The sequence below is a fragment of the Peromyscus californicus genome, unplaced genomic scaffold (assembly GCF_007827085.1).
Source record: "Peromyscus californicus insignis strain IS unplaced genomic scaffold, ASM782708v3 Scaffold_11__1_contigs__length_118956290, whole genome shotgun sequence".
Classification (NCBI taxonomy): domain Eukaryota; kingdom Metazoa; phylum Chordata; class Mammalia; order Rodentia; family Cricetidae; genus Peromyscus; species Peromyscus californicus.
This window is the reverse complement of record NW_026294402.1, coordinates 93,574,264-93,596,057: the sequence shown is the minus strand read 5'-3', so window position 1 is coordinate 93,596,057 and position 21,794 is coordinate 93,574,264. Positions and strand designations below refer to the sequence as shown.

General features: G+C 43.5%; 1 protein-coding gene across 1 annotated transcript; it reads left to right on the top strand.

Moving 5' to 3' along the window:
- LOC128104690 (fas apoptotic inhibitory molecule 1-like) lies at positions 1–11,216 on the top strand. The gene is made up of 4 exons (XM_052729675.1): positions 1–126; positions 1,599–1,827; positions 5,784–5,833; positions 10,912–11,216. Exons 1-4 carry the CDS (start codon positions 16–18, stop codon positions 11,059–11,061), a joined length of 540 nt encoding a protein of 179 aa, XP_052585635.1. The 5' UTR covers positions 1–15; the 3' UTR covers positions 11,062–11,216.
- Positions 11,217–21,794: the final 10,578 nt, after the last annotated feature.

Here is a 21,794-nt window from a genome sequence, read left to right as displayed (position 1 = left end):
TATAGCCTAAGGAAAATGACAGATGTTGTAGCTGTTTGGGATGTTATATTAAGTGATGGAATCCACAAGATTGAATTTGAACATGGGACCACATCAGGAAAACGAGTTGTATATGTGGATGGGAAGGTAGGGAAACATAATGTGACTTTGTAAAATGTGCTACAGAGAGCTCATCCTCCTCCTGCTCTCCTTTTCTCCCTTTTCCCTCTCTCTTTGAGACAGGATCTCTCTATGGCTGTCCTACCACTTGCTATATAGACAGGACTGGTCTAGACCTCATAGACAGCCTCCTGTCTCTGCTTCCCCAGTGCTGGGATTAAAAGTGTACAAGACTACACCAGCTTGCTTTCTTAAGCTTTTTATTTATTTATTTGTATGTGTAAGGGTGTTTTGTCTGTATGCTTGCAAGTGCAGCACATGTGTGCCTGGGGTCCTCTGAGGACAGAATAGGGTATTAGATCCCCTGAGCCTGCAGTTATAGGCAGTTGTGAGCTGTCATGTGGGTGCTGGATCCTCTGGAAGAGCAGCAAGCACTCTTAACCACTGAGCCATCTCTTTAGGCCCAAAACTTGGTTTTATTGGTTAATTTGTAACTTCTTCATACATAAAGTTGGGGCTTTTATTCTGACAACGGTTATGTTTTTCACCTATTTGTTTTTCTGTATAAAGCAATCTAGTGGTAGTTACAGGAGAAAAATTACATACAAGAATATGAAACCTGGTATTTAAATTTTAAATGGCCTTTTCTTTTCAGACAGAGTCTAAGTAGCCCTGGCTGGCCTGGAACTCACTATGTAGACAGGCTGGTCTCAAACTCACAGAGAGCCACCTTCAACTGCCTCGCAGGTGCTGAAATTAAAGTTAGGTGCCACTACACACAGAAAAATGATTAAAAAAACAAAACAAAAACTTGATATGATGAATTCATAAAGTACAAGCAATATTGGCTTCTAATCACTGTCTTGGTCAGTGTTATATTGCTATGAAGAGGCATCATGTCCAAGGCAACTCTTATAAAAGAAAGTGTCTAATTCGGGCTTGATTACCATTTCAGCGGGTTAATCCATTATCAACATAGCAGCAGGCATGGCAGGACATGGTGCAGGAGAAGTAGCTGAGAGTTCTAAATCCTGATCCACAGGCAGCAAGAAGAGAGAGTGAGTCACTGGGTCTGGCTTGGGCTTTTGAAACCTCAAAGCCCACCCCCAGTGATACACTTCCTCCAACAAGGCCACACCTCCTAATCCTCATAATCTTTTCAAATAGTTCCACTCCCTGGTGACCAAACTTTCAAATATATGAGCCTATAGGGGCCATTCTTATTCAAACCACCACAATCAGGTAGTGGCACACGCCTTTAATCTCAGCACTCAGGAAGCAGAGGCAGACGAATCTCAGTGAGTTTGAGGCCAGCCTGGTCTACAAAGCGAGTTCCAGGACAGCCAGGACTGTCCCAAAGAGAAACCCTGTCTCAAAAAACAAAACCAAAACAAAATAAAACTACCACAAACACCTTGAAGTTTTTATTATTTCTTAAATGTTAAATATTAAAATTCCCTCTATTTGTATATTTTAACCTATTCTATTTCATCATCTAGGAAGAGATAAGAAAAGAGTGGATGTTCAATTTGGTGGGCAAAGAAACCTTCTATGTTGGAGCTGCAAAGACCAAAGCCACCATACATATACTTTCTGACGAAGGTTATGTTTTTAAATATATCCTGGAAATTGAGAGGAAAAGCTTCATAAAGTATGTAGAGAACAGATCAAAAACCACCATCACCTGGGTACTGCACTTGGATGGCGAGACCTTTAGAATTGTTTTGGGTGAGTCGGGGCTGTTCCTGCAGAATGGGTTGGATTTTTTAAAGGAATTATTTACTTATGCATACAGTGTGGTTTATACAGCCAGTGAGACACCATTGGGAGAAAACTGATTTTTTTTCTTTGCAAGCAGTTGTTAGTTGGAAATCACTTCCTGTTTGGGGATGGGAGATTGTGTCCACTTCCCCCTCTCAGTTCTGTAACCCCAACTGGCTTGAACCTATGCAGGCCATATTAGATTTTTATAGTGACTATTTAATTATTCTCTCCATAGAGTTAAGTGGGAAATTTGAATAGGAGAAAGAACGCATGAGCTCTCTTTTTCTCATGCCTCCTCTCCATGTGAGCAGATTGTCATTCAATATTCAATTAACCCTCAAGGTTTTTGTTTTGCTTTATTTGTCAGGAGAATGATTTATCTTTACATAAACATGTGAAGAATTTTATTTCTCTCGTTATGCTAAGGGCTAGTTCAAAGGAGAATTTCAAAACAAAACATAAAGCTGAAGATGTAGGCCAGTGGTATAGCACCTGCCAAGTATGTGCAAGGCCCTGGGTTTGGTCCCCAGTTCCAAGATGAAAGCAAAAGCAAAAGCATACCCTCAAAAAACAAGCAAACTGGAAAAAAAAATGGAACAAAACCCAACATATACACATAGACAGTAATACTTACATACATGTGTGCACATGCAATTAGTACTTATATACTTGGGTGCTGAGAAATGTTGAAATGGATTTGCAAATAGATGGAAAACTATTTGATGTCGACAGAGACGTAAGCCACTTCCAGATGAGATTCATTGGTGTGTCTATGGACAAGAGCTGGTTTCAGTACTACCATTATTATAAAACTGTGAACCATCTCAAAGCTCCAAGGTGGAGGCAGCAGTAAATGGGCACTAACACACAACAGCAGGAACTGGGAGAGATGGCTCAGCAGTCAAGAGCACACACTGCTCTCTCAGAGCTCAGATCCCAGCACCCACATGCGGTGGCTCGAAGCCACCTGTACCTCTACTCCAGGGATTTGCCACCCTCATCTGCCTTCCCAGGGTACTTGCACTTGGCGTGTGCACATGCTCAAAAACAAATGCATACAAATATGCATCATGAAAAAGAATTTTAAATCTTAAAAAAAATAACAGTCAGGCCTGGTGGTGCATACCTTTAATCCCAGCACTCAGGAGGCAGAGCCAGGTGGATCTCTGTGAGTTCGAGGCCAGCCTGGGCTACAGAGCGAGATCCAGGACAGGCCTCAAACCCTGTCTCAAAAAACAAAAAGCAGGGCTGGAGAGATGGCTCAGTGGTTAAGAGCACCAACTGCTCTTCCAGAGGTCCTGAGTTCAATTCCCAGCAACCACATGGTGGCTCACAACCACTTGTAATGAGATCTGGTGCCCTCTTCCGACCTGCAGGGACACATGCAGGCAGAACACTGTATACATAATAAATAAATAAATCTTTAAAAAAAATTAGAAATTTAAGGTTTATTAATAAGGTAAGTTTTTTTTTTGTAGGTAATGAATATATGGTTTCATTGGATGAAAACCGTCAATTCCAGCTAAAGGAGATTTTTATTTTAATGTTATCCTATTTTTTTTTCTGTTGTAATAAAAACTGTGACTCAAAGCAATATGAGGAAGAAAGGACTTCTTTTAGCTTACAGGTTACATTCCATCTTTAGAAAAGTCATGCCAGGAACTCAGGAATCCGGAGGCAGGAATTACAAAGGAACCCTGCTTACAGGCTTGCTCTCTCAGCTCCCTTTTTTCCAAATCCATCCCAAATCAAGACAATCTGTCACAGGCATGGCCACAGGCCAGTTTGATCCAAGAAATTCTTTCACTGAGGCTCCCTCAGTTGAGTAGAGGTTGTGTCAAGTTGACAGCTGACGTTAACTAGGACAAATGTATATGTGTCATCTATATTGTGTGTATGATGTATGTGTAGTACATGTACATGGGCACAGTGTGTGTGAGCACGCTAAGGTGCTATGTAGAGGTCAGGAGAACCTCAGGTGTTGGTCCTGGCCTTCCATCTTGTTTGAAACAGCATCTCTATTGGTTGCTACTAATACAACAGGCTAGCTAGTCCACAAGCCTTAGGGGATTCTCCTGGCTCCAACTCCCACCTCACCATAGGAGGATGGAGACTACAGGCCCAAGATCCCCATCAGAGCTTTGTGTGGGTTCCAGGAATTCCAGCTCAAGTTCCTGTGTTTGCATGGTGGTTGTTTTATCCACCGATCCATCTCTCCTACCCAGTAGGTTTTTTAAACTAGCCTCCTCACTTCCAGTTAGCCTTACTACTCCCTGCTCCTATCACTAATCAAATTTATTATGATCGTATTAATTCTCTGATTTATTTATTTAGATAATATTTATTAACTATCTTAAAAATAGCAGTTAGTGTAGCAGTACCAGGTACTGAGAATACATATATGTCCATGCCTTTCCATTCTACTGTTAAATTGAATGCTAGTAAATAACTTTTATTTATTGATTCTTAAAAACCTTTAGATTAGCATACAAAATATTAGATATTATGGCAATTTTGAACAAAGTGGTTTTTTGTTTGTTTTGTTTTTTGTCTTTTCAGACAGGGTTTCTCTGTGTAACAGCCCTGGCTGTCCTGGAACTCACTTTGTAGACCAGGCTGGCCTCAAACTCACAGAGATCCACCTGCCTCTGCCTCCCAACTGCTGGGATTAAAGGCATGCATCACTACCATCTGGCTGAATAAAGTGACTTTTTGTTTTGTTTTTTGTTTTTTGGGTTTTTTTTCCGAGACAAGGTTTGTCTGTGTAGCTTTGCACCTTTCCTGGAACTCACTTGGTAGCCCAGGCTGGCCTCGAACTCACAGAGATCCACCTGGCTCTGCCTCCCAAGTGCTGGGATTAAAGGTGTATGCCACCACTGCCCGGCTAAAGTGACTTTTTAAAAAGTTTTGTTTTTATTTTATGTGTATGTGTGAGTCTCTACATGTATGAATGTGTGTTACTTGCATGCCTGGTGCCTGTAGAGACCAGAAGAGGACACCAGATCTCCTGGAACTAGAGTTATAAGCCACTACATGCATGCTGGGAAATAAACCTGGGTCCTCCACAATAACATCAAGTATTCTTAACTGCTGAGCCTTCTCTTCAGTGCCCAACCCCTACCCCTTTGAGGCAGGGTCCCACTGTACAGTCCTGACTGACTTCAAACTCATGGAGATTTAAGAGATTAGAACCTGTCTCTGCTCCCAAGTGCTGAGATTAAAGACATGCATTAACAAAGCAGCTTTTTTTTTTTTTAATGAAAAAAGTTTATCAAGCCAGGAATGGCAGCTCATGCCTATAATCATACTTCTCAAGAGGTTGAAGCAGAAGTATTGGCTGCAAGTTCGAGGTCAGCTTGATCTACATAGTGAGCTCCAGGGCAGCCTGTACTACAGAGTAAGACAGAGGTGGGGTGAGGGGAGGGGGAAGGGGAACGGAGGGGAGAGGAGAAGAGGAGAAGAGAGGAGAGGAGAGGAGAGGAGAGGAGAGGAGAGGAGAGGAGAGGAGAGGAGAGGAGAGGATGCCCAGAAATGTAGTTCATTTGATAGAGTGCTTGTCTAGAATTCAGGAAGCCCGAGTTCTACCACTACACACAATAAACTGGTTTATTATGGCACATGACTGTAATCCCAGAGAGGTAAAGGCAGGAGGATCTGAATTTCAAAGTCATCCTCCAGCCCCTGCCTCCTGAGTGCTGGAGTTACAGGCATGTTCCATCATGCCTAGGTATTTCTTTTCTTATTTAAGGTAAATAGTTCCAGGGGGATCTGGCACCCTCTTCTGGCCTCTGTGGGCACTTGGCACACATGTGGTACACATACATGCAAGCAAAACACCCATTCACATACAAATGAAAACAAATACAACAGGTCCACTTTGACTGTAGAATTATGACATTTAACTGTTGTTACTTTTACAGAAAAAAACAGTATGAATGTGTGGTGCAACGGTGAAGTAATAGAGTCAGCGGTAAGTCAGCCTTTGGTTACTCCTACAGCACGTGTAGCCTAGGCTCACCTCCAACTCAGTCCTCTCCCCGCAGCCTACTCAACATCGGGGACGCGAGTGTGAACCACCACAACCAAGTTCTAATTCTGGTGATTTCCTAGTTAACCAAGGTAATCTTAGTAAAACCAAAAATCATAGGAATTGCTTTTGACTCTAAGTTCTGAACATCTTTTCCAGACAGTCCCTGGGGCAGAGAGAGTTTGGGGACCATCCGCAGTCTGAGCTGGCACAGCCACACACTCCACACCTTGTCCCTCCTGGCTAGGCTTTTATCCTGAGAAGTGTTCACATGAAAAGGTTCCTTCCCCCAAGAGCTGCTGTCCTCCTGTGTTTGTTCCTCTAGAAATCATGTGCAGCAGTCCCCTGGGAGCTGATGATAGGCTTTCAACCCTCTGTGCTGCTGGTGCTGCTGACCGCAGATAACACTTGGATAGGAAGGCTTTGCACACATCCTCAAAGTGCATGGTACTTTCCAAAAAGTGAGGGGTTTTTTTTGTTGTTTTGTTTTGTTTTAAAGAAGTAGTGATGTACACAGTGTCAGATGTCATGGAGGTAGACTACAAAGGGCACTGTCACAAATGCCAGAAGACGCGTGGAATTTGTAGACCAGTGTTGTCAAGGTAGGAGGAAAGAGGCTTCCTGCTCATGGAGGCCAAGCGTCCCGCAAAAGCCATCCAGGCTCCAGTGTACTCAGCTTTGCTGTCAGGGGCCAGCATCCTTGTGACCTGGAGTGAAGTGAATTTCAAGCAGAAATGAATTAACATGGTGGCCCAGGGAATGCGGGACCAGGAGCTGAAGTCACTGAGAGGAGGTTCCCTGTGTCTTGAGGTCTTCCGGCCACACAGGAAGTGCTGTCCTTGCTGCTCAGGTTTGTGCTCCAGGGAGGAACACCAGGGCTGAACGTGGTGGGCAGCTAGCTTTCTTCTCTGCTCACATTCTCTCTCGTCACATGGTGTGGTTGTTCCCACTACGGGTGTAGGAAGGAGAGTTAAGGTGCTGAGAGGAAAGGTTGTTTGGGGGGAACTACTCAGCTGATCACTTCGAATCTACTGGATCTCGTGATTCTCTGTCCCTGAGGAGGTAGGAATCCACAGTCACAAAGGTGGATGCCTTTTCATTTCTTAAGCCTGGCAGGTGTGACCTGGTCTCTTGGGCTTTATCTCCAGAACTTAAGCCCTTCCCCTGAATAAACCTGCTTGAGTGAAGCTTTGTTCATGCAGAGGTGCAGGGAGCTCTCCAGGCCCATATGGCCCCTGTAGAAGAGGGGTCATTACCATGCATGTGGGCAGGTACCTACTGTGGGCCTACAATAGACCTGTGATCCTTCTTCTCCATGCCTCCCCTGGAAGTCTCTGGATAGTCAGCACTTTGCAACCACATCTCCTCCACCCTCGAGGAATTCCCTGGGACAACTGAAAAGAATGTGGTTTTATGGGATTAAGAAATGGCAATGGTCGAGAGACAGCCCGAACTGACCTACTCTGGTGATGGGATGGCCAAACACCCTAATTGTTGTGCTAGAAACCTCATCCAACTACTGAGGGATCTGGATGCAGAGATCCATGACTAGGCCCCGGGTGGATCTCTGGGAGTCCAATTAGCGAGAATGAGGAGGGTTTATATGAGTGAGAATTGTTGAGACCAAGGTTGGATAAAGCACAGGGACAAACAGCCAAATGAATGGAAACACATGAACTATGAACCAATGGCTGAGGGGTCCCCACTGGATCAGGCCCTCTGAATGGGTGAGACAGTTGATTGGCTTGATCTGTTTGGGAGGCATCCAGGCAGTGGGACCAGATCTTGTGCTCATTGCATGAGTTGGCTGTTTGAAACCTGGGGCCTATGCAGGATTGTTTGGCTCGGCCTGGGAGGAGGGGACTAGACCTACCTGGACTGAGTCTACCAGGTTGACCTCAGTCTGTGGGGAAGGCTTTGCCCTGGAGGAGATGGGAATGGGGGGGGGGGGGGGTTGGGGGGAAGGTGAGGGGGACGGGAGGGGGGAGAACAAGGGAATCCGTGGCTGATATGTAGAACTGAATTGTATTGCAAAATAAATTAAAAAAAAAAAGTCAAAAAAAAAAAAAGAATGTGTTTTTAAGGGCTGGAAGTGTTGTTCAGTGCTTGAGAAAAGTACTCACCTAATACATGGAAGCTTCAGGGTTCCCTACCTACCATTGAGGGGAAAGTGGTTTTAAATACGGTAAAAATCATGTTCACCCCTATATGTAGCTGGAGAGTTTCTCTCTGGGTCCCGCCAAGCCCTGGCAGTCCTGCAGCCCACTTATAAAATAAACACATAGACTTTTATATTATTTAAACTGTTTGGCCTAATGGCTCAGGCTTCTAGCTAGCTGTTCTTATATCTTAAATCAACCCATTTCTATAAATCTATACCTTGCCACATGGCTCATGGCTTACCAGTATCTTACATGTTGGTACTCATGCCGGCAGCGGCTGGCAGCGTCTCCTCACTCAGCCTTCCTGTCCCCAGAATTCTCTTCTCTGCTTGTCCCGCCTGTACTTCCTGCCTGGCTACTGGCCAATCAGCATTTTATTTTTAGAGAGCGATATCCACAGCACCTATGTCTTTGTTCCATAGGAACTGACAGGAAACCGGTGTGGAAAACAGTCCTTCGTAATCCGATTGTCTCTGTCTTGTGACTATAGTCCAGTTGAAGAGCAGAGTGGATCGTGAGCTAGCCCAGCAGCCTGCCCCAGTCTGTGTATACCTGCAACAGAGTGCTCAGGTTCCCTGAGTGAGCTAGCCCAGCAGCCTGTCCCAGTCCGTACACACCTGCAACAAAGTGCCCCCTACCAGTAGCACCAAAATTGTGCTTGTCAAGTAGCCAAGAAGCAACTTACCAGGATTGTGTGACTAACCCTTGTTCTGTCTTCCAAAAGCTTTTCCCAAGCCTCAGTATAAACGTGGTAGGGATCTCTGCACCCAAAGATGTGCCTGGGTCAGTGTTCAGTACATCTCCCTTCCCTTCAAGAGCTCTAGCTGCTTGGCCTCCATGATGCTCATAGTCAAGGGGTGTGGATGGAGGTGGAGGAGGGTGCGTGTGTATTTTCTGTTTGATTTTTCAGTGCTGAGACCAAACCCAGTGTGTTATACACGCTAAGTGAGCTCCCTAGCCTGTGCACAGACAAGTGTTAAGGCATTGATCATGGTTTCCTTGAATTCTGTCTATCCTCTAAGGCCTCTTCAACCTAATGATTCAGTCCTTTAATACACTTCCTCAAGGTGTGCTGACCCCCAATTGTAGAATTATTTTTGTTGCTACGTCATAACTGTAATTTTGCTACTGCGTAATTTCTGTGTTTTCCATAATGCATATCTCTGTGTTTTCCAAGAGTCTTAGGCAACACCCATGAAAAGAGTTGTTCAACCCCTTCCCACTGGGTCACAACCCATAGGTTGAGAACCACTACTCTAAGGCTCTTCTTCCCTCTTCTGTTTTTTCCCATCTTCTTTCTGTAGATTCGTGCTGTTGAGCAGAAATAGAATGTAAACCATGAGTATTGAGTCTCCTGTGCGATTTTAACATTTTGGCAGGCATGCTAAAAAAAAAAATTAAAGTTAATTAATCTTAATGTTTAATTTAAATCAATTTATCAAGATTATTAAGCCAAGGGTGGAGGCTCATAACTGCAAACCCAGCATTTGGCTGGGAGAACACTGGGGCACTGAGGCAGGAAGATAACCATGAGTTCCAGGGCATATATAGTTAATTATATGTCAGCCTGGGCCACAAAATAAGATTCTATTTCAAAAAACAAAAAGAAGGAATTAAAAGTTAACATGTAATCAACAAAGGAAGTTATTAGTGAGTTATGTACATTCATAGGTTCACATTGGCTTTCAGATCAGGTATATATTTTAAACTTAGGGTATGGATTTCATTTCTAAGTGGACACATTTCAAGTGCTCAATAGATTTAGTGGTGTCCGGTTTTTGTTACTAAGCGTGTATTTTATTATAAACCACCTTATATCCCCAAAGGAAATGGAATTTGGAACTGGTTGAGAGTAATCTGCAACAAGAATTGCTAAACGGTCTTATTAATAAAAAACCCGGAACCAGATATTGGGGTGAAAGCTGAAAGATCAGAGGGATAAAACAAGCCAGCCACAAGTTCTTACCACTAGGAAATCCTCAGCCCAAGAGAGAGCTACTTCCTGTATACTCACGCTTATATAGCTTTCTGTGCCCTGCCCTCTTACTTCCTCTCTCCACCTAGATACATCACTTTCTCTTTCTGCCCAGCTCTATCACTTCCTATGTGTCTGTATAGACCTCCAGACCTCTATGGTTAACTAGTGCTGGGATTAAAGGCGTGTGCTACCACTGCCTGACCTCTACGTTTAATCTAGTGGCTGGCTTTTTCCTCTGATCCCCAGGCAAGCTTTATTTGTTAGAACACAAATAAAATATCACCACAGTAGTCTCCTTGCAGAGTGGAACTTTCAAGTCATCTACCTCAGTTTTCTCATCTGTCAAGTAGGCATAATAAGAGTACTTCTATCACAGTCATTGTAATGATAGAATTAAGTGGAGGCAAGAGGATCAGGAGATTGAGGTCAGTGAGTTCTGGCTTAACCTAAACTTGCTTACAGAGTAAGACCCTGTTTCAAAATCAAAACAATTAATGAATACAAGGAAAAAAAGGAACTCTCAATTTATAACAGAATCATAAAGGTGTATAAACACAAGTTTGATTGTTTGTTTTTTTGTTTTTTTGTTTTTCGAGACAGGGTTTCTCTGTGTAGCTCTGCACCATTCCTGGATCTCGCTCTGTAGACCAGGCTGGCCTTGAACTCACAAAGATCCACCTGCCTCTGCCTCCCGAGTGCTGGGATTAAAGGCGTGCGCCACCACCGCCCGGCTCTAAACACAAGTTTGAAATGCTGAGTCTGTAATGCTTAACGTTTTACCAACATATTATCTCATTATACCACTAGTCCATTTTAGATGGTGCTAGTGCCCTGGCAAAGAGATTTCTGGAACACTGATGCTTCCTCCCTTGCTGTCCTAGGGCGAGTTTGTAGATGATGGGACTGAAACACACTTCAGTGTTGGGAGCCATGACTGTTACATAAAGGCCATCAGCAGCGGGAAGAGGAGAGAAGGGATCATCCATACCCTCTTTGTGGATAACAGGGAGATCCCAGAGAGCCTTCAGTGACTGCTCGTTAATGAGTTCTGAGCTGAAGAGGAGACATCAGGACTTGCTAATGGCTTTGGTAATTAAATGTGTTCACTCTGTACATACTGGTAGATTGTCTGCAATGTTTTTACTTTTATCTTTTGTTACTTGAAACTGTAATATTCCAATGGTCAGAAAAAAAATTATGTGGATCTTAAAAGTTACAGTTTTAAAGTTCTTACTTACATTGTATTTGAGTGCATGCTTGCATGCCACAATGCATATGTGGAGGTGAGAGAAGAGCTTTCTGGAGCTGATGTTCTCCTCCGCCATGTGGGTTCTGAGGGTTGAACTTAGGTTGTCAGCCTTGGCAGCAAGCTTCCACTGAGCCTTCTTGCTGCCCCAGAACTCATCTTTTAAGTGATGTGAAAATGCTTTAAATTTAAATGGAAGATAATGTAGAGACCCAAATCAAGGACATTGTACGTCAATAATCTTCTCTGCAGTGCAGTGTTGTATCCCATGTGTTTCTACAAATAAGCATGTCTTCATTTTTTTTTTCTCCTGTGCAGGTCGGTTGCCTCTACATTAAAGCAGGTGGTTGATAATGATACATCCAGGGTTCTGTTATTGTTGTTTTGTTTGTTTACTGATTTCATCACCTTCCCACCAAGAGACTTGGTTTCACAGGGACCACGTCAGACATAAAGAAAATAGCTTTACTGCAAGAACGCCAGGCTGCATCAAACCGGATGCATCTTCAGGCAAGGTTTCAAAGTCAGCACTTACCCACCTGTCAGCTCAGCACGAGAGTGGGTGTCTCTGTGGCAGAGTGGAGCCCCCCAAGGCAAACTCACGAAGAGGTAGCATGGTTAGCGCTCCAGCATGGTTTGTTTCCCTCCCGATCTTTCTAAGTCTTTCCAGTGCTTGGGAGCTGAAACAAGGGGCTTTGTTCTTGAGTCTGCTCAGAGGAGAAACCACCCACAAGAGCACTTAGCTTGTCGACAGAGGCTCTGAACTCTGCAGAGCGGTGTGTGAGAGCCTGACCTGAATGAAGTGGACCGCATGCACCCCCTTTGTATGACCTCAGTATTGCTGGGTTGAAGAATCACTGCTTCTTGCTTAGTGGGTTATTTTTATTGCCTATTTCTCCCAGTTTCATGCTCAAAGCACTGAAAATTTCAAGTGGAGTCTATGGAATTAGACTTCAGATGTTGTAGTTGTTTTGTTTTTTAAAGTAATTGCTGTACCAATTTTTAAAATTCTTTCATAGCCCCATTTGAGTGTTTTTTAAACTAAATTTACATGGCTCCCATGAAACACCCTTTGCCTGTGGAAGTCACATATAGGAGCATGAGATTCTTCATACACACTTCAACCAAAGCAACCTTAAACAATTTATATAGGGATTTAAGAAGCAGAGTCACAGCTGGGAGGGATGGCACCTTTGATCCCAGGACCCAGGAGGCAGAGGCATGTGGGTCTCAGTGAGTTTGAGGCCAGCCTGGTTTATATAGCAAGTTCTAGGCCAGTCAGGACTGCACAGTGAGACCCTGTCTCAAAAACAAACAAAAAAGGTGGCAGAGGAGGAGAAGATGAAAAAGAAGGAAGTAGAGGAGGACGAGGGACTTGGGAAGAGCAGGGAGTCAGCTGGGGTGGCAGGGTGTGGGGGTGGAACAGAGAAATGGGAGAAACAACTGAGAACAAGGTATAATGGCATTTGTGTGTAAAAATGCCATAATAAAACTCATCACTTCCTATGCTCATTAAAAAGAGTTCAGTCAGCAACTCTGGCCACATTCCAGGTACTCAACAGTCACCTGTGGCCGGTGGCTATTGCTGTGGATGATGCAGCTGCAGACAATGTCCATCACCACCCCAAGTTCTGCTGGACAGCACCTGTCCAGACACCGCCCCAGGCTTCGGGAGTTGCTCAGTAGTAGCCTAGGAAGGGCTGAAACTCAGGGTTTCCAGACATGACCACCCACTTTGTAATGAACTGACATCGATCCAAGAGAGACTGGCAGACATGAGGCAGACCCAAGTTCCAACACCAGGAAAGAGGAACCGAGGGTCAGGAGACAAGGGAGGGTGATACGGCTCGTGCAGGCCTAAGCCAAGGAGCCAGCACACCTGACCAGAGGGACACGTGAAGAGCCTTCACCCCTGGTTTTCTCTAACTTCATTTATTTTGATGTCTTCACAATGATCTGCTCAAAATACTACCTGTACCAAAATCTTTTCTTCTGTGTGTGTGTGTGTGTGTGTGTGTGTGTGTGTGTGTGTGTGTGTGTGTGTGTGTTGCTGGGCATTCAGCATATGACATCATGCAATTATGTATACAAGGCAAGCATCCTACCAATTATCATATCCCCAGTCCCTACGAAAACTTTTGTGAGTGACAGAGTCTCACCACACCTGAGATGACCCTAAATTCTTGGACCTCCAACCTCTGCCTCCCCAGGACTGGGTTGACAGGTGTGGAGCACCACACCTGCATCAAAACATTCATAAAAATCATCAGGGCTGTGGAGATGTCTCAGTTAGTTAAAGTGTTGGCTTTGCATTCAGGGGGACCCGTGTTCAATCCCCAAGAACTCACAGGAAAAAAAATCAGTGTATTAGTTAGGTTTCTCTAAAGGAACAGAGCTGATTGAATTATATATATATAACAAAAAGAGATTTATTAGACTGTTTCACAGGATGTGGTCTGGGAGGTCTAGTGATGGCTGACTACAGAAAGGCTTAGAATTCCAAGGCTGTTTGGTCCACAAAGCTGAATGTCTCTGCTTCCTCAGTTGGACACTAATCTTGGAGGATTCCTGGAGAGCTGCTGGTCTTCAGTCTGTGTTGTGAGCCTGGAGAAGCTTTATTTAATGCTGGCCACAGAGACAGGAGAGATGAACTTGTCAGAGAAAGGGAGAACAGCACTTGGTGTCCTTGTATATGGGCTGTCACCAGAAAGCATGGCCCAGATTTAGGATGAGTCTTCTGCTTCAACTAATCTGATTAAGAAAATCCCTCAGGCTGGAGAGATGGCTCAGCAGGTAAGAGCACTAACTGCTCTTCCAGAGGACCTGAGTTCAATTCCTAGCCACCACATGGTGGCTCACAACCATCTATAATAGGATCTGATGGCCACTTCTGGTGTGCATGAAGACAGAGCACTCATGCATAAAATACATAAATAAATAAATATTTATTTTAAAAAAGTGTAAGTTGTTAAGAAAGAAAGAAAGGAAGGAAGGAAGGAAGGAAGGAAGGAAGGAAGGAAGAAAGAAAGAAAGAAAGAAAGAAAGAAAGAAAGAAAGAAAGAAAGAAAGAAAGAAAGAAAGAAGAAAGAAAATTCCTCATTGCTGGGTGCGGTGGTGTATGCCTTTAGTCCCAGGCAGAGGCAGGCAGATATCTGTGAGTTCTAGGACAGCCAGGGCTATACAGTGAGACCCTGTCTCAAAATCTTAAAATAAAAAAATTTTTAAAAAGATGGTTGGGGAAGAAAAAGAAAAGGAAAGAACATCCCTCACAGGTGTGCCCAGCAGTCAAGTTGACAACTAAAATTAGCCATCACCGTCAGTGTGCTGGCACATTTGAAATCCCAGGGCTGGAGAGATGGAGACAGGAAGTTCCCTGGAGCTCATTAGCCAGCCAATCTAACCTAACTGATGAGCTCTGGGGCAATGAGACACCCAGTCTCAAGGGAGGCAGACAGCGTTCCTGGGGATGACACCTGAGCTTATCTTCTGACCTTCACACACATGCACACACACACACACACACACACACACACACACACACACACACTTGACCATGCACACTCACATACTTTCTCTCATACTAGAAACATCCATGTTTACCAAGCTGAGCATCATGGCACATGCCTATAACCCCAGTACTCCAGAGGTAGAGGCAGGAGGATCAGGAGTCAAAGGTTATCCTTGGCTAGATATTAAATTTAAGGACAGCCTGGGTTACGTGTGAACCTGCCTCTAACAAACAAATTTACTAAGAAACCCAACTGCTATTCTCTTTGCTTTGCTGCCCCTGGAAACCAGGAGAAGACAAAGTTCAAAGCCAAGGGGCATCACACTCAGCTGCATTTGTTTTCAAGCCTTTGGATATTGTGATTTGTTTACATTTTTTCTTTGAATGGCCGTATTTTATCTGGTACAAAAGTGTCTTGCATCACATCCAAAACAATTAAAAAAAAATACAAAAACATTTTGTGTTGAGCTCAAGCTATTAGAATCAAAGCCTGGGTTTCTCCCCCCTCGTCTCATCAACTCAGCACACAGCAGGAGGACAGTTTGATTACATCTTCCTGTGATCACACTGTGGGAATGTAGTTTTAACTGGTGACTCATGTTTCAGTTTTGTTTTTAATGAAAAGCAGCGTGTTGGTGTGGATTCAGTATACTGGGCCTGAAATCTGTCACAGCATGAATTCAAAGATAATGAAATTGTAGACATGCCATACAAAAACCTAAAGTCTAGTTGTATAATCCGAGCACCAGGATTGCTACAAATTCAAAGCCAGCTACATAGTGAGATCGTCTCTCAAAATACCCACAACTACAACAAAAACAACTAGTTTTCAAAATGATAATGTCCTCAAAGAGGATTAAAACTCCCAGTTGACAGCCTGGAATGTGTGTGGCTCAGTTGGTTAAATGTTTGCCTAGCTTGCACAAAGCTCTAGTGTTCAGTCCTCAGCACCACATAAAAACATGCCTATAATCCAGGACTCAGTGGGTGAGAGCAGGGGAATCATAAGTTCAAGGTCACCCTTAACTATAGAAGGAGTCCAAGGCCAGTTTAGGTTACATAAGAACCTGTCTCAAAAAGCAAACAAAAAATAATTAAATGAAGTAAAAAAAAAAAAAGTCAACTGATAAAGCAGATGACGAAGTCAGCAACGTGGATGAGAGTTTCAGTAGCATGAACAAAAATAAAATCCATATTTTGAAAAACAAAATACATTTGGAAGAAAAAGCCTTCATCAAATAAAAACAAAGTGGCAAGCATCACCAGTGGGCTAGACCAAGCAGAGGAATGCAGATTAGAGATAGAGGATGAAATGAGAAAATATTATATGGAGACAAATCGTGGGGGAAAAGTAAACAAATATGAGCATATCTTTCAAAACCCTGGGTGTGATGATACCCACACGGGAGGCCTTGGACCAAGGTGCCCTGTGGTGGGTTGAGGCACGCCATGCAGGCACAGCGGACATTCAGGTGGCGAGTTTATTATGAGAGAGAGAGAGAGAGAGAGAGAGAGAGAGAGAGAGAGAGAGAGAGAGAGAGAGAGGAGAGAGAAGAAGAAGGAGGAGAAGGAGGAGGAGGAGGAGGAGGAAAGGAGAGAAAAGAGAGAGAGAAATAGGGGGAAAGGGAGAGAGAAAGAAAGAGAAAAGGAAGGGAAAGAGGGAAAGCGGAGGTGTGTGCACCTCATGGCGAGAAAGGGAGGAAGGGAAGAGGAAGAAGAAGGGAGGGTTTTTCTTTAAAGGAGGATTTACTCAGGGTTAGTCCCCAAGGGGCCAGCCAGAATTCCAACACTGAGGACATGGTCAAAAGATCAAACCTAAGAACCCATGAGGTACAAGAGGTGCCAGGATACAAACCAGAGGCACAGACAATTAGAGGAATTATAGCAGAAAATTATTCAAACTTGGGGAAAGACATGGACATTCAAACACAAGAGAGACAGTGTCCCAAACAGACACAAACTGAAGAGAACTTTACACACAATTGTATACTTTAAAATCACTTTATACTTAAAGTGATATGACTTAAAAATACATGAATAACACTTAAAAAGGCCTTTTTAAGCTTACAGAGGCAAACTCTGAAGAATGACATTAGACTTCTCTCTGAAAATCTTAAAGCCCAGGAACACAGAGAATGAGATCTTTCATGCCCTGAAACTAAATAACTGGCCCACAACACTGTTATGTCCCGCAAAAGTGTGTTGTCAAATGGATGGGCAAGTCAAAAGCACTGAGGTAGCCCCAAATAAAGTGACCTGTGATCACTAAGGCAGCTCTTCAGAAACACTTAAAGGAATCCTAAACACAGTAAAGGAAGGCCCACAGTTACACGTATGAAGGCAAGCCTGCTACAAAGGCACACACCTTTAATCCCAGCACTGAGGTTGCAGAGGCAGGGGGATCTCTGTCTACAAAGAGAGTTCCAGGCCAGCTAGGGCTACATATCCTGTCTCAAAAAAAAAAAAAAATCAGAAGAGCCATCCTATTCACAAGAACCTCCAGAAGAAATCCCTGGGAATAAACCTACCTCAGGAGCTGAATAGCCTCTAAGTGAAAACTTGAAATGATTGGTGAACGACTTAAAGATGGAAATATCTGTCTATTTATAAATCAGCAGAATGGACATTGTGAAAGTTACTGTATCATCAGAAGTAATACAGGAGGAGCTGGGAACAGAGTTCAGTTCACAGTGTGTTTGTCTGAAATGCACACTGTCCTGTTCAGTCTCCAAAATGGCACAAACTAGGTTTGGTGGTACACGCCTGCAATCCCAGCACTCAGAGGACAGAGGCAGGAGGATCAAAAGCTCAGGGTTATCCTTGGCTACACAGTGAGTTCAAGTCCACCTTGGGTCACATGAGACTGTCTAAAAATACAATTTTTAGCCAGGTGGTGGTGTCGCATGCCTTTAATCCTAGTACAAAGAAGGTAGAAGCAGGTGGATCTCTGTGAGTTTGAGGCCAGTCTGGTCTACAGAGTGAGTTCCAGGACAATCAGGGCTACACAGAGAAACCCTATCTTGAAAAAACAAAACAAAATAAAAAAAACCCAAATAATAATGATTAATTATATATATATATATAGTATATATATATAATTTTTAAAAGAGAGAGAAAGAGAAAAATAAAAATAATAAAGTCCAATGGCATTCTTTATAGAAAAGAAAAAAATCTAAAACTCATATGGACCCACAAAAGACTCCAGGTAGCTTAAGCAGTCCTGATTAGAAAGAACACAGGCTACAGAATGGGAGAAAAAATTTCCCAGCTATCCATTTGTGATGGTTAGCTCTAGTTGTTAATTTGACGCAATCTAGGATCACCTGAGAAGAGAGCCTTAATGAGGGACTGCTAGATGAGGCTGGCCTGTGGGCATGTCTGTCGGGAATGATCTTGATTGTATTTATTAATTGAACAGGTGGCACCAGACAGGGGATCTGGACCTGCGTAAGTGTTGAAAGTGAGTTGAACACAAGCATGCATGCATTAATCTCCTCCTCCGTGCTTCTTAACTATGAATAGGATGTTACTAATTATCTCAAGTTCCGGCTGCTGTGACTTACCCATAACCTGGAACTGTGAGATAATATAAATATTTTCCCCTCTAAGTTGCTTTTGTCAGAGTATACTATCATGGCAACAGGAAACAAAACTAAGATACCATCTGACAGGAACTAATATCTAGAATATGCAAAAAATTAAAATTAAACATAAATCATCCATACATGGGCTAATGGCTTGAACACAAGAAGTAAAAGTGGCCTACAAATAGATGAAAAAAATGTTCAGCATCCTTAGCTGTTGTTGTTTTGGCTCTTTTTTTGGGGGGGGGGGGCGCCACCCAGCTCCCAAATATTCTTACTTATGAGTGCCCAGCCTTAGCTTGGCTTAGTTTCAAGCCAGCTTTCCTTAACTTTAACTTATCCCATCTACCTTTTGTCCCTGGGCTTTTCCTGTTCTTTTACTTCTGTATCTTACTCTTACTCTTGTAGCTTGCTGTGTGTGTAGCTGGGTGGCTGACCCCTAGAGTCTTCCTCTTTCTCTGGCTGCTCAATCCTTTTCAATCCCAGATTTCTCCCTCTATATATTCTCTCTGCCTGCCAGCCCCACCAATCCTTTCTCCTCCCTTGCTGTTGGCCAGTTCTTTATTAGACCATCAGGTGTGTTAGACAGGCACAGTAATACAGCTTCACAGAGTTAAACATATGCAACATAAACAAAAGTAATATACCTTAAAATAATATTCTTCTACACTTAGCTATCAGGGAATTGCAAATCAAAGTGACATTGAAATTCTACCTTACCCTAGTCAGAATGGCTATCATCAGGGGGAAAAAAACTGTCAAATGGGCTGAGAATATAATTCAGTGGTAGAGCAATTGCCTAGTGTGCACAATGCTCTGGGTTCATATCTCAGCATGGCAAAAATATACTGTCAAGGATCCAAAGCCTTTTACAGAGCTGGCAAGAATGTAGTTTGAAGCATGGATCTATTTAGACTTAACAATAAAAGCCCAGAGTCAGATGCTAGAGTGAAACCTGATAGATCAGAGAAGCAGGGCAGCCAGCCACCAGAGACTTCTTACCTCTACAAAATCTCAGACCCAATGGGTCGGCTTGTCTCTACAAATCCTCAGACTGAATAGGGCTGAGATCCTGTCTCCACTCACCTTGTATTCCTGTCTCCACCTCCCTAGTGCTGGGTAATTAAAGTGTGAGCCACCACCAACTGGCTCTGTTTCTCTTTTAGACTGGTTCAATCTTGTATAGCCCAGGGTGGCTTTGAACTCCTGATCTTCCTGCTTCCTCCTCCCTAATGATAGATTAAAGATGTGTGCCACTACAGCCTGGCCTCAATGGTTAACTAGTGGCTAGCTCCACCCTCTGATCTCCAGGCAAGCTTATTTGTCAGAACACAAACAAAATATTATACAACAGTAGTTAGCACAGATTACTCGAAAATCTAAAAATTGAGCTATCATATGCCCGCTGTGCCACTCTTGAGTATATATATCTAAAGGGCCCTAAATCAACTTGTCTTCGTTAAGGTTTTTATTGCTATGATCAAAAGCAACTTGGGGAGGAAAGGGCTTATTTGGCTTATATATCTTGAGTCATAGTCCATTGAGGGAAGCTAAGGAAGGAACTCAAGCCTTGCAGGAACCTGGAGGCAGGAGCTGATAAAGAGGCCATGAAAGAGTGCTGCTTACTGGCTTACTCCCATTGGCTTGTGGTATCTGAGCAGTTGGTGGTGTTGTCTGGGGAGAAGTAGGTGGTCCAGCCCTGCTGGGGGAAGCTATCACTGGGGGGTGGGCTTTGAAAGTTTGGAAACTCCCTCACTTCCGGTTTGCTTTCTCTGCTCTGTGCTTTTGGATGCCATGTGGCCCCTCAGCTTCCTGTTCCACCCACTATGCCTTCCTGCCGCCATGCCTCCCTACCAGACAGACTCTTATCCCTCTGGAACCATAAGCCCAAATAAACTCTTCCTTCTGGATGTAGCTGTCAAAATGGTATTTATCACAGTAACAGAAAAGTAACATATTAGGGAAATACAAATTAATTCACTGCATACCCTAAAATAACTAAAAGATTTTAGGGTGTTTTTTGTTGTTGTTGTTGTTGTTGTTTTTGTTTGTTTGTTTGTTTTGCCTCTTGGTTTTCCCAGACAGGGTTTCTCTGTGTAGCTCCGGCTGTCCTGGAACTTACTCTGTAGACCAGGCTGGCCTCAAACTCAGAGATCCTCCTACCTCTGCCTCCCCAGTGCTAGGATTAAAGGCACCACCATCTGGCTTGTTTTGTTTTTTGAAACAGACCCACAATGGACCTCTAGCTGGCTTGGAACTCACCAAGTACACTTTTTCTGTTGTGAAAAATAGCAGATGGCACAAAGTGCATAAACCACTAACAGCATACAAATAACAATGGATTGTAGTGCAAACAGCCATGTGACTCGAGCCTACATCAAACAGTGCCCACACATCCGTAGCCCTACTTGTCCCCCGCTGGGCAGGACCTCCGCCCTCTCTGCCCTTCTCTGGTCAGTCATCTAGTTCCTTACGTTAGAAAGACATTGCCTACTTTGGGGGTCGGTCTTCTTTCACTCAATACAACGCATTCAGGGTTTATCACGGGGATGTAGCTGCTGTTGTCATTTGTTGGGACCATTGTACAATGCACTATTTTATGGACATCCTGTAATTTATATATCCTTTCTCCCGTGGGACACAGCATTTCTAGGCTGGGGCAATGGCAAGGGAAGTTGCCATATTTGTCACTTATTTCCTGGTTCACACAGGTGCATACTTCTTTGCATGTACCTACTTTTAAAACTGACAGGTAATAGGATTATGCATACCTTTATCTAGATAACGGTAAAACAAGCCAGAATTCTTGTCATCACTCTCAGCAATATTGAATTAACCAACAGCTAACAAGTTTTTTTATTTTTCTATTTTTTTTTTAATCTAAAATAGCTAATAGAGAGCATTTTGAATGTTCCCAACAAACAAATGTGGTATCTGAGGTGATGGAAATGTCGGTTATTCTGACCTGATTATTACTCATTGTACTGAAGTGTCACACCACTCTCCATAAGCATGTCCAATTACTATGTGCAAATTAAAGTTAGAAAACACTAAAATCTTCTGGTAGCGGCACGTGCTTTTAATTCCAGCGCTTGGGAGGCAGCAGAAAGAGGTTCAGCCTGGGCTAGGTAGCAAGACTGTGTCAACTCGGAGGAGGATGATGAATTGATGAATGAAAAGGAAAAGAAAGGAGGTTGTGAATGGCAACTTTCTGAATGATTAAACCCGGGCCTGTCGAGGGAGACAGCTCAAGTAGGGCATGCCATGACAGAAGAAGCCCTCTGATCATTTCCACACAGAGGTCAGAGGGGGAGAAGATAGAGTGTAGGGGTGAAGCCAAAAATCTGCAAGTCTGGGGAGGGTTTGGGGGAGCAGTGCAGTCTCCTGGAGAGATTGTCTTCGAGAAGCATTGAAGGAGAAGGAAGA